The 13,191-nt window shown below is 50.5% G+C and overlaps 1 protein-coding gene across 3 annotated transcripts in view; it reads left to right on the top strand.

Annotated features, from left to right (window-relative positions):
- Positions 1-279: 279 nt before the first annotated feature.
- AP2A1 (adaptor related protein complex 2 subunit alpha 1) overlaps positions 280-13,191 on the top strand; it is a 36,163-nt gene continuing 23,251 nt past the window's right edge. For 2 of the 3 annotated variants that reach the window (XM_060000026.2, XM_060000027.2), the window contains exons 1-2: positions 285-491; positions 13,026-13,094. In XM_060000026.2, the coding sequence (XP_059856009.1) occupies positions 425-491; positions 13,026-13,094 (136 nt within the window). In that variant the 5' untranslated portion in view covers positions 285-424. Of the gene's footprint in view, positions 492-13,025; positions 13,095-13,191 lie in introns of all 3 variants that reach the window. The other variant, XM_060000025.1, reaches the window with a different exon arrangement.

Here is a 13,191-nt window from a genome sequence, read left to right as displayed (position 1 = left end):
GGAGCCGGCCGAGCGGAGGGGGCGGTCCCACTGTACGTAACCGAACTCCGCCCGTCTCTCGGGCAACGCCCCCACCCCCCCCTACGGATCGGAAATAGCGGGGCTCTGGGCCAATCGTAGCGGCGTGCCTTTGTCCAGAGACCAATGAAAGAGGGAGTGGGGATGAGCCCGAGTCTGAGCGGCAGTAATACAAGCCAATAGACGGCTGAGAGCTCAGGATGGCGGAGGGGAGGGGTGGGGCCGGGGGCGGAGCCGCGGCCTGCCAGCCCGCCTGCCTGCCAGCCCGCCTGCCAGCCCGCCCTCCCCCCTTGGCCGGCTCGGCTCCTCTGCGCTGCCTGGGGTCCTTCCCTCCTGGTCCCCGCCTGCCAGCCCCCGCTGTGCTGCGCCCTGCCCGGCCAGGCCTGGAGCCGACACCACCGCCATCATGCCGGCCGTGTCCAAGGGCGATGGGATGCGGGGGCTCGCCGTGTTCATCTCCGACATCCGGAACTGTGAGAGAGCGGCTGGGGGACACCGGGCGAGGGGGAGCGTGGGATTGAGGGATTCGGGGGTTACAGAGGGGCCCAGGGGATAGAAATCCATTGCGGTCTTAGAGTGAGAGGATAGAGAGGCCCCGGGGGTACTTTAGGGTGGGGGGGATGGGGGGGCTTAGGGTGTCATAGTGTGCCTCTTGAGGTGACGACACGGAGTGGCTAGAGGCGTCCGGGAGGGTCTTAATATAGAGGAGGCTAGTAAAGTCCCTGGGATGGGGCATAGAGTTGTCCCTGGGAATGGAAGAAAGGCTGGGGGATCGTATTAGAGATGGGGTTAGAGAAATCCCTGATGTAGCTAGAAAGGGAAAAGGGTGCATGGGTGGGTGGGTGGGGGTATCCTGTGGAGAGATAAAGTGGGAGGAGGTCAGAGAGGACTGGGAGGACGTGAAACACAGGAAGCCTAAAGGGACTGGGCTTGAGGGCCTGGGTGAGGGGGTGTCATAGAGGGGAAGGGACTAGGTAGGTCACCGAGGCTCCCAGCTAGTTCATAGAGAGGACTTGAGAATGACAGAAAGTCCCAGGGGTTTGGGGAGGAGAGACGGAAAGGTGGGGGCCTGTAGTGGGCCCCTGGTGAGGGATAGAGGGGCTCCAGGATGGAGGATTGCTTAGGAGACATGGAGGGCAGTGGAGAAGGGGCTAGAGGGGGTACTGGGAGGAGCACAGAGGAGAGGCGCTGCAGGTGGAGAGTCTTGGGAGAACCTGGAATAGCGAGCTGGGGGGCCTGCAAAGGAGAGGACATTATAACGCGGGGTCTTGGGGTATGTGCCAGAATGGGGAGAGCCCAGATCTCAAAGAAGGGGCCAGGGGGCCTTAGGAATTTGTGGGGAAGAGATCTGGAAAGCTGGGGGGTGGGGGAAGCCTGGCCCCAGAGAGGGGTCATAGGTCAGGGAGCAGGAGAGCCCTGAATCTGGAGCGCTCTCCCATCTGACCACATCAACATGGGGGCAGCCATCACCAGCAGGAAGAATGGTCGTGACTGTGGGAGGCCTGGCGCCAAGTCAGCTCCCGGCTCCTGCGAGCGGGTGTTGGTGTTTTGAGCTGCCAAAAGCTTCACAGGCTGTGTCCGCATGGGCTTTGGGGTCAGCCAGACTTGGGTTTGAGTGTGAGCGCTCTCACTCCCCAGCCGTGTGACCTTGAATGAGAGACTTCGCCTCTCAGTTTCCTCATCTGTCAGGAGGGACTGATCACACCTTCCTGATGGGGTTGTTATGATACCGAATGTGGGTGAGGCCTTTCACACACTCCAGGCACTAGGTAGCTTGGCTACTGTTCTTGTTATTTGGCTGGGTCTGAGGAGCGGCCTCTGCTGGGTGCCCAGTGATGATTTTAGAATTTAGTAGGGATGGGAGGATCTGGCATGTAGTAGGTGCTCAGCGAGCAAGAGGGGTGGAAATTGTTGGGTCTCAAGTGGCGGAGAGAGGTTAAGTCTGTTATGAACGGGGTGGAGCTTCGAGGATTTGTGGGTTGCGGGGGCCAGCTGTTAGCAGCAAGTGTGCATTGCCTCTGACACCTACCTTGCGACCCTTGGCAAGTCATTCAACCTCTTGGAGGCCCCCTTTTCTTGTCGGCCGACTCCCATTGATCAGAACATCTTGTCTCTGAAGGTTCGTTCATTCGTTTATTCATTTGACAAAAAGCTTTTTGATCACTCCAGTGTGCCAGACACTGTTCCGGGGACTGGGGCTATAACAGTGAACAAAAATTCCTGCCCCTGGGAGCACCCATGCCGGGAGGGAGATTAACAAGTAAACACAGAGAACCCGCAGGGTCAGACGATGACTAGTGCTGTGAAGAAAAATAAGGCAGGCAAGCGGGGGAGGGGAGGGACCAGGATTGAGGGGGATCGAGCCCTGCAGACTTTGGAGGAATGAGGGGTCCAGGCAGGAGAATGGTGCATTCAAAGGTCCTGAGGTTGTAGCATGCTTGGTGTGGGTTCAGATAAATGCGAGGGGGCTTGTGTGGCTGGGGCCAAGAGAGGGAGGGAGGGAGGGAGAGCGGTGGGAGATAAGGACAGAGAGGGGACAGGGCTTTGTGGGCCACTAGGAGCACTTTGGCCTTTCTCTGAGCGAAGCTAGAGCAGCGGGAAGGTTTTGAGCATAGGAGGGACAGGAGCTGATTGATGTATTAAAATAGTTCCTCTGGCTGCTGGGAAGAGAACAGACCCAAGGAGGTCCAAACAGAAACAGGGAAGGAATTAGAGGGCCGTTGCAGGCATCCCAGTGAGAGACGGTGTTGGTTCGACTGGGGTGAGAAGGAAACGATGAGAAGTGTTTGGTTGGAGATAGATTTTGAAGGATCTGCAAAGGGATTGGATGATGGGGGCAGGACAGGAAAGAGAAAACAAGTGGGTGTCACTGCAGGACCCCAGAGGGAAGCCAGAGGACGGAGGGGAGACTCCGACTTGGGGGCAGTGGAAGTAGTTTAGCCAAATGAACCAGGGCTGGAGAATCAGGGCTTCCCCTTGTCCTTGGTTTTCTCATCAAGTGTAGGTTGAATGGCTGGTATGTTTCAAGCCTTATCATGGGCACTGGAGAAACAGTGGTAAATAGGACAGACTTGTCTGTACCCCCATGAAACTCCCAGCCCCTGAGGGAGACAGGTGCTGCATAAAAATCGCAGCTGTCCATCTCCCAAGCACTTGTATATGGATGTTCATACAGCATCGTTCATGATAGATAACCAAAGAGCGGAAGCAAACCCAAATGTCTGCCAGCGGATGGATGGCGAAACACAATGTGGACACCCACACGATGGAATAGTATTCAGCCATTAAAAAGGAATGAAGTACCGTAGAGGCTACAGCACGGATGAAGCTCGAAAACATCATTTTAGGTGAAAGAAGACAGACACAAAAGGCTACATATTGTAGGATTCCATTTCTATGAGGTGTCCAGAATAGGATAATCCAGAGAAACAGAAAGTAGTTGAGTGGTTGCCTAGGGCTAGGGGGTGGTGGAATGTGGAATGACTGCTAATGAGAACAGGGTTTCTTTGGGGGGTAATGAGAATGTTCTGGAATTAGATGGTGGTGATAGCTGAACAACACTGGATCTGCTAAAGACCACAGAATCGCACTATCAAATGGTGAGCTCTGTGGTGTGTGAATTGTATCTCAGTTTTTTTTTTAAATTGACGTATAGTTGATTTACAATATTGTGTTAGTTTCAGGTGTACAGCAAAGTGATTCTGTTATACATATATATATATTTTTTTTTCTCATATTCTTTTCCATCATGGTTTATTACAGGATGTTGAATATAGTTTCCTGTGCAAATCCTGGTTGTTTATCTGTTTCATATATGCCACTGTTAGATGATATATTAATTTTATTTTCTTTACCTAAATTGAGGAAGAAACCTAAAATCAAATCTAAATATATTACAAGGCATTCAGGGAGGTATGTTTTGTTGCCCCTCAGAAAATTACCTGAAATTTACTTTCAAAATTAGATCTGCTTGTTTAAAAGCCCTATCCTGGCTCCTTTCTTGTTTGCATCAAGTTTTTTTTAAAGCGGAAAAAAATTGTAGCTGTCCTAAGTCCAGTGAGGTAGAGGGCCACAATGATGAGAGAACGGGGCCTCTGTCTGCTTGCGTTGCCCAGACAATGGGGAGGGGTTAGCCAGGCCAAGGGAAGGGGAAAAGAGCTGTGAAGGCAGAGGAACAGCAAGTGCAAAGGTCCTGAGGCCCCGTCGAGACTCTGTGCTAAGGCCTATGTGGCTGGTACAGAGAGGGATGGGATCTGACACTGGGGAGGTGGGCAGAGGCCAGGTTGGTGTTTGTCCCGAGAGCACCGGAGAGGGTTTCAAGCTGGAGTGAGGGCAAAAGAAGGAATGAGGGACATGGATGAGGCCGTGCTCAGAGCTGAGCAGGTGGAGGACAGCGAGGAGTGTGGAGCCATCCTGCTGGAGGATCTGAAGGGCATAGTGGAATTCAGGGGGAAGGAACTAGAAGGAGATGAAAGGCAGGCTTTGAGAAGGAGAGCCAGGAAGGGCAAATTCTGCAGATAAGAAAGGGAGAGGTGAGGCTGGGCCCAGCCTGAGGGCGTAGTCCTGTCCTGTCTGGAGGGGAGTCAGCCTCCCAGACGCTTATCTGACTGGGAGCTCCCTAAGGCAGGAGCTGGGGTTGCCTCCTCTCTAGGGCCCAGCTCCCCCCAAGCCCAAGGACAATGTGAGTGAATGAATGGGAAGGGGGTTGCTGGGCTGCCACAGTGCCCCGAGCTCTCCATGAGGGCACATCCCACTGCAAACTGTGACCCATTCTGTTTGTGGCGTCTCCCTCAGCCCCTGGAGTGCAAGCCCTGGTCTGATCCCTTCCCGGGTCCCCACTTCCACCTTCTGCAGGGCCTGGCCCGCAAGAGTCCTTGGGAGGTGTTTGCTGATTGAATGAATGAATGGACAAATCAATCTTTACTGAGCACTGATTGAGTGCTAGACACTTTCTAGGTGATGAGACTAAAACGGTGAGCAAAAGTCCCCTTCCATGGTGCTCACATTCTAGCAGGGAAATGGACCAATATACAGGTAAATATGTAGTGTTCAGGTGTTCAGACAGGTAGCAGTGAGTGTTGGGAGGAAATAAAGCAGGGAAGGGGTGTCGGGGTGTAGGGATGGCGCTCTCATGTAGGCTGCTCGGAGCGTCTCTCACTGAGCAGGTGACATTGGAGCAAAGAAGAATTTGGTGGGTGAATTGGCCTGCAGAATCTGGGAGAAGACATTTTTGGCAGCGCAGACAGCCTATGCAAAGGCCCTGAGGCAGGACTGTGCTTGAGGTGTAGGAGGAATGCGGGGAGAGGGTGGGAGTTGTGGTCAGAGAGGGAACTAGTGGATCCAGTGACGACTTGTTTTTACACTGAGCCAGATGGAAGCCAGGGAGAGATTCAGTGCAGAGAAGGGACAGGGTTTGACTCAGCTTTTCACAGAATCCCTCTGGCCGCTGTGGAGAGAGCAGAAGGAATGAGTCCCACTTTGATGGTGCTCCAACATCAGTGTGCCGTTGGGGACAGCGCCCCTCCCCCCACACCCCTGCTCAGGGCACTTAAAGGAACTGGCTTTAGGTTGTGAGTGGCATCCAGATGCTGGCAACAGACAGATCCAGGCCTGAGCTCCATCCCTCTCTACCTGTGTGTCATCTAGTGACCTCGGTCCACAATCGCATTCAGCACCTCCCCCGCGTCAGGACTGCTCTGGACCCTGTGTCAGGATGCTACACGGGACGCAGCCACCCACCCCTGCCCTTGGGGAGCTGGCATTCCCATCCAGAAGCCGAGGGCTTACAGAGCAACATGTGCCCCCTTAATATGTTAGGCGGCAGCTCAGGGAGGTCTTTGCAGCTACGTTCAAGTAAGGGAATGACAGGGTGTGACTTGGTTGCTCAAGGAGAATATTTTCTCTCAGAGATGTTGACAATTTTGATAACGTCTAACCCAGGGTTGTCATGCGGCGATCCACATACGTACATTTTTTAAAAATTGAGGTATAGTTAATTTACCGTGTTATGTTAGTTTCAAGTATACAGCAAAGTGATTCAGTTATACGTATATATATTAAATACGTATACGTATGTATATATATCCTTTTTCAGGTTCTTTTCCATTTGAGGTTACTACAAGATATTGAGTATATTTCCCTGTGCTATACAGTAGATCCTTGTTTATCTCTTATGTATAGTAGTGTGTGTATGTTAATCTCAAACTCCAAATTTATCTCCCCCCCTCCCCCCCACCCCTGCAGTTTCCCCTTTGGTAAACATAAGTTTATTTTCTGTGTCCGTGAGTCTATTTCTGTTTTGTAAGTCAGTTTATTTGTATCCTTTTTTTATATTCCACAGATAAGTGATAATCATATGATATTTGTCTTTCTCATATGATATTTGTTACTTCACTTAATATGATAATCTCTAGGTCCATCCACATATGTACATTTAAATTTTCCGTAGTCACATTAAAAAAGTAAAACCAGGGAAATTAACTTTAATATGATTTATTTCCTTTACCCCAGTATGCCCCAAATATTATCTGAATGTGTAATCGATATTTTTTCAATGATTAACAAGTCAGTTTATGTTCCTTTCTCAACTCGGAGGCTACAGTTTCTTTGGAAATATTTTCTCTGTCTTAAGAGTTCATAAAACTTACGGTTAAAAAAGAAGATTCACAAAGGGTCCAAGTCGTTCCAGACATACTTTTCCAGTGACTGAGTGGAGGATTGGTTTTTAATTTTTAACTTACTGCAATTAAATAAAATTAGGAATTTAGTCACTCCATAGCACCAGCCAGTTTTCAAATGTCCAGTGGCCACATGTAGCCAGTGGCTCCGATGGTGGGCCGCGTGGGCCAACATGTTCTGAACTTTATAGGGGTCCAGAGTCAACAAGCATCATCTCCCAGAGCCCTCTTTGAGGACTCAGGGCTGTTGGGACTTGTGTGGGAGACATCGGAGCACATCCTAGTAGAGAGAAACTTTTGTTGCTTTGTATTGTAAACAGTTGTCTGGAAGGCAATGAAGGGTCTTGCAGTGAGGTGCCAGCCAGTGCCTGGGTTACCGCCATAAGCGCATGTCAATCCCTTCATGGTAGTCCAGGTTTGTTAGGAGGCCTTTTGTGGCAGTGACAGCCCCACCCCGATGCCCCAGGTTAAATGCTTAGGGAGGCTTATTTCCCCTACCCAGAAGCCCCAAGGTCCTTCTGGAGCCGTCAGCAGTAACCTGCCCTGGCCTGTAGCAAGGGGGTGGCCTCTTTTCCACCTGCACGGCCCTCACAGCAACAGCTGCAGGCAGAATGGGACCCCCTGCCCTCCCATGGCTCCCCAGCACCCTCAGAAAAGCCAAGAGGTTGCACGGTCTGTCCCTGCCTGCTGTGCTGGCCCCCAGGCCTTTGCACAAGCTGGTCCTCGTGCCCAGAGCACACCTCCCCTTATTTCTGCTTGGTTCATTTCAGCCTCGTCTTTTGAGCCTGAAATCCCAGGAGCGGGGAATTCCCTGGCGGTCCAGTGGTTAGGGCTCCATGCATGCTTCCACTGCAGGGGTCATGGGTTCTATCGCTGTTAGGGAACTAAGATCCCACATGCCGCAGCGTGGCCAAAAAGGAAAAAAACAAAAACAAAAAAAAACCCAGGAGCTGGCCAAAAAAAAAAAAAAAAGTCTCAGGAACTGGGTACCAGGAAGCCTTCCTCCCCGCATCTGATTCCAGCATCCCAGCCCCCACTGTGTTTGTCTCTGTGAAAGTTTTCCCCATTGTCCCTGTCAGCCTCTCCAATCAAGGAGCATCCCCAGGGCAGAGCAGGTGTGACTCATCCCTGAGCTTGGCCCAGGGAATGTTTGAAGATAAAGGAATCTCTTTAAAACACGCTGAAATGCTTGCATGCCTCTTGTGACGGGGAGCTCATTCCCCCTGTCGCAGGCTGGCCGAGTGATGGAAAGTTTCTTCCATGAGCCCAGTTCTGTCACAGCTGCCTTCAGCCCCTTTCTCCCATGCGTTACCCTCAGCAGCGCCCAGGTGCTGTCTCTGGGCACCCAGGCTCTAGATATTTGCAGAGGTTATGTGCTCTGCTGGGATGCATTTCCTCTAGGGCCATAGAACATTCTCTTTTGGAGACCTGATGCTTTGTTCTTTCTGTGAATTCTTTTTTGTAGCAAAGTATATTGGTGGTGCAGAAGACAATATCAAATAGATGTGGACAATTTAAAGACTAAGGAAAAAACATATACACACACAAACATATATTCTTTGAATATTCCTTACTTTAAATTTTATTTATTTATTTATGGCTGCGTTGGGTCTTTGGTGCTGCGCGCGGGCTTTCTCTAGTTGCGGCGAGCAGGGGGCTACTCTCCTTTGCGGTGCGCGGGCTTCTTCCGGTGGCTTCTCTTGTTGCGGAGCAGGGGCTTTAGGTGCGCGGGCTTAAGTAGTTGTGGCTCGCGGGCTCTAGAGCGCAGGCTCAGTAGTTGTGGTACGCCGGATTCATTGCTTCACAGCATGTGGGCTCTTCCCAGACCAGGACTCGAACCCTGTGTCCCCTGCACTGGCAGGCGGATTCTTAACCACTGCACCACCAGGGAAGCCCTAAAAATTTATTTTTAATTTTTACACATAGCAGGCACTAATAATATTTTTTTATTAAATGAGCGAAATGTCCAACTATACCATAATAATTAAATAAATTACGGGATAATTCACTCAGCTATCATAAATTCTTTAATTAGGAAACAGATTCTCATACCACGATGGTGGGATATAAACTGGTTCATTATGGGAAAGCCATTTGCCTTCATATATCAGAAAAATTTGAAAATGGGCATACTCGTTGCTCTAAGAACTTTATTTCCGGGACTTTATTCTAAAAACAAATTACATAGTGTTATCATTTAGCTATAAAGAGGTGTATTGAAGAACACTTCAAATTAGCCAAAATTTATGAACTATGGCCATTACTTTTCTTTTCCATATTCTCTGTCATGTGCTTATGTTATCTTTGAATTTTTGTTTTTTTTGGCCACACCCCGCGGCTTGCAGGATCGTAGTTCTGTCACCAGGGATCGAACCAGAGCCAAAGTGCCGCGTCCTAACCACTGAACCGCCAGGGAATTCCTGCATATTCTTTAAATTGTCCATATCTGTTTTCTATTCTCTTCTACATCATTGATATACTTCACTATACAAATATATTAATATATATTTGTATACAAATATATTAATATATATTTGTATACAAATATATTAATATATATTTGTATACAAATATATTAACTTGTATATTCACATATACATATATAGTGTATCTATAAAAAAAGCTCACAGATCAGAAGTGATGAATTTTGATGAATTCATCATCAAAATCTGATGAATTTTCCCCAGCTGAACACAGCTGTGTAACTGGCCCCCAGGGTCAGAAACAACATCCCTAGCTCCCTGGCACCCCCCTCCCCACTGCTCAGTCATCCAACACCATAGGTTAGTTTTGCCTGCTTCTTGAAGCTTTTAATAGAGGTAAACGAAGGCCAGAGAGAGCTCTAGGCTCAGTAATTTAATTGCCGTTCAGATACCCGTCTATCTGTGGTAAAAGTTAGGCAGCCACCGTGTGCTATATGGTCCATTTATAAAAGCTGTTTGGTTGTTTTTTCTCGTCCCTACAGAATAGCTTTAAGGCAACTGATTAGAGCAATTGTGTGGTTATCCTCAGGTTAGGAGGAGAACGGAACCTGCGCACCAGTTTTGCGGAGCTGCCGTGCTGGTCACCGCCCCTGCCGTGCCCCCAGAGGGAGGTGCTGTCCTGACCCCCTGGCCACCCTCCGGTGGGCACACCTCAACAGTGTGACGTGGTTCTGGCTTAGTTCTCGCTGGTGAACTGCGCCTGAACCCTCCTCATCTTTCACGGCCCTCCTCAAATGTCCCCTATTCTTGGCAGCCACCAGCAAGGCCCCCGGGGGTGTCTGGGTGACCTCCAATCGTGCCCATCTCGCTCAGGTGTGGGGACAGGGCCCCGCTGCCTGCGCCCCACCAAGCCAGGAGTCCCTGGGGGAGGATCAAAAGTGCCAGATCTGCGTGGGCCCTGGGTGCCCAGCGTCGCCCCGCTCAGGCCTGGCCCACAGGGCTTAGGAAACGTGTAATTAATAAATGAAGCATCAGATAGCCTCTGGGCCACACAGGGCAATTCAGCCTCATCACTGAGGTACTGGCCCTTCATCGCCTGGCTCCCAGAGACCTCCCACCCTCCCTGAGGCCTGGGAGTGGGTCACTCTGTACCTCTTCAGCCCCTTTTTCTTTCACATCTTCATGCCTTTCCTGAGCTCAGGCACTCAGTAAGCCTGTGGAACGTGGGGTCACTACCCAGAAAAGTGGCAGATGCTGGCCCTACCCTCGGGGCTCTGGTGTGGTCTGGGGACAGCAGCAGACCCAGACACGCACAGCAGCGTTGAGGGAGGTGACCCGGGCAGTGTGGGAGCCCAGGAAAGGCCCAAGAGCAGCGTTACCCAGAGGGCAAGCCGCATGTGTGGTTTTTAACTTCTTCAGGAACCACTTTTTTGTTAGTAGAAAGTAGAACGGAATGGGCCAAATTAATTTTAATAATATGTTTGTATAATCTGATACACCCCCAATATTCTTTTTTAAATATTTATTTATTTATTTTATTTTGGCTGCCCCAAGTCTTAGTTGTGGCACGTGGGATCTTTTTAGTTGTGGCATGCGGGCAACTAAATATTCTCATTTCAACATGTATTCAGTATTTAAAAATTGTTTTGATTAAAAAAATTTTAAACAACTAATTAATTATATTTTTAACTTTGTAATGAGATAGTTTACATTTCTTTTTTTTAATTAATTAATTAGGTTGTGCTGGGTCTTACTTGCGGCAGGCAGGCTCCATAGTTGTGGCATGCATGTGGGATCTAGTTCCCTGACCAGGGATTGAACCCAGGCCCCCTGCATTGGGAGCACAAAGTCTTAACCACTGTGCCACCAGGGAAGTCCCTACATTTCTTTTTTTTTTTTTCCACACTCAATCTTCTAAATCCCGTGTGTCTTTGCCACTTACTGCCCATCTCAGTTGGGAGCAGCAACGTTTTAGGTGCTTGAGAGCCACCTGGCTGATGGCTGCCGTATTGGACACGGCAGCTCTAGCGTCTATTTGGAACTGATCAGGAGGTGCTAATCAGAAGGGGCTTCCTAGAGGAGGTGATAGCTGAAGTGAGGCTTATGGGAGCTTCCCCGGAAGTTGGGAATAGGTGGTGAGGCAGGATTTCTAAAGAGAAAGAGAGCACATACCCTCGCTTTCTCCTTCATTCACTCATTCATTTGAACCTCCCAGTTGCCTGATGACACAGCCATGGGTTCCACCATTCAGATGACCAGACATTTATTAAGCACCTGCTATATGCTGGGCACTATTCTAGAAGCTCCCCTGTGATGCTTATAATCTGAAGGGGGAGCCGAGGTTTGACAGTAAAGGTAAATAAAATAGTTACATGGTGTGAAATGAGCCAGGGAAGACTTTTTTTTTTTAATATTTATTTATTTGGCTGCACTGGGTCTTTAGTTGTGGCATGCAGGGTCTAGTTCCCTTACCAGGGATGAAACCCGGGCGCCCTGCATGGGGAGCACGGAGTCTTTTTTTTCTTTTTTAAATTTATGTTTTAGAAATTTATTTTATTTATTTTATTTTTGGCTGCATTGGGGTCTTCATTTCTGTGCGTGGGCTTTCTCTAGTTGCGGTGAGAGGGGGCTTCTCATGGCAGTGGCCTCTCTTGTTGTGGAGAACGGGCTGTAGGCACTCAGGCTCAGTAGTTGTGGCTCGCAGGCTCTAGGGCGCAGGCTGAGTAGTTGTGGCACACAGGCTTAGTTGCTCCGCGGCATGTGGGATCTTCCCGGACCAGGGATCGAACCCATGTCCCCTGCATTGTCAGGCGGATTCTTACCCACTGTGCCACCAGGGAAGCCCGGGAGCCCGGAGTCTTAACCGCTGGACCACCAGGGAAGTCCCAGGACATTTTTTTTAAATGATGGAAACAGAAGAAGAAGGCACTGACTTTAAAGAACTGGCCAAGAGGGAATTTCCTGGCAGTCCAGTGGTTAGGACTCTGCACTTGCACTGCCAGGGCCCCCGGTTCGATATCTGGTTGGGGAACTAAGATCCCACAAGCCGTGCGGCACGGCCAAAAAATAACAATAATAAATAAATAGAGAATTGACCAAGAAAGGCCTCTTGGAGGAGGTGACAAGAGCTGAGACCCAAGTGATGAGAAGAAAACTGGATAGATGGGCAGGTGGAGGGCACAGCACGTGCAAAGGCCCTGGAGGTGGGAAGGAGTGTGAATTGTCCCTGGAACTGACAGAGGCCTGCGAGGTGGGGACACACAGCAAGATGGTGAGGGGTGACACTGGTGGGGTGGCCAGGGCAGGGCCAGAGGGCTTGGTAGCCACGGGGTAGAATCCCCCCAGTGGGAAGCAAGGATGCCAGAAAGGAGGCTGCCACAGTGATCTGGCTGGGCAGGCGGAGGTGGGGAGCCGGGAGCTCAGGACCCAATGCCTGGCAACTGGCTGGAATTGGGAAGGTGCAGGCCCAACAGTTTTCAGGAGACACTGAGCTCTGGGGTGTGGTCAGAGTGAGGGTCCAGGGGGCCAGCTCGAAGGCAGCCTATCTCTGCATTCATTCATTCATTACATATTTCCTGCCAGGGGCATATTTCAGCTGAGGGCTGGTGCAGTGGTAACCGGAGCCATGGGTGGGACAGGAGCTGGAGGAGGGAGGGAGGCAGGGAGTGCCCCAAAGTGTGTGCTGGGCTCCTCCTCTGGGTGGTAGGGACCAAAGAGCCAAGGTTCCCACCTCCTGGAAGCTCCCAGCTAGAGACAGGGCCCAGGCCTTGCCTCAGCCCCCTGGGCCTGGAGCCCCAGGGTGGGGAGAGTCTGCCCTTCCAGCCGGAAGGACCTTGCCCAGCAAAGTGAGGGCAGGCGGCTCAACTCTCTGGGACTCTCCTGACCTGTCATCCCTTCTCCCTTCCAGGTAAGAGCAAGGAGGCGGAGATTAAGAGAATCAACAAGGAACTGGCCAACATCCGCTCCAAGTTCAAGGGTATGCTGGGGGCCCAGGCTCCTGGGTCTGTGGGAGGAGTGGGCTGTGCGCTGGGGCTGGGATACCTGGGACCTGTAGGTTTGATCCTTCCTCATTT

This window comes from Delphinus delphis, chromosome 20 (genome assembly GCF_949987515.2).
Source record: "Delphinus delphis chromosome 20, mDelDel1.2, whole genome shotgun sequence".
NCBI lineage: Eukaryota > Metazoa > Chordata > Mammalia > Artiodactyla > Delphinidae > Delphinus > Delphinus delphis.
Note: the sequence above shows the minus strand (reverse complement) of the source record. Positions and strands in the feature narration are given on the sequence as shown.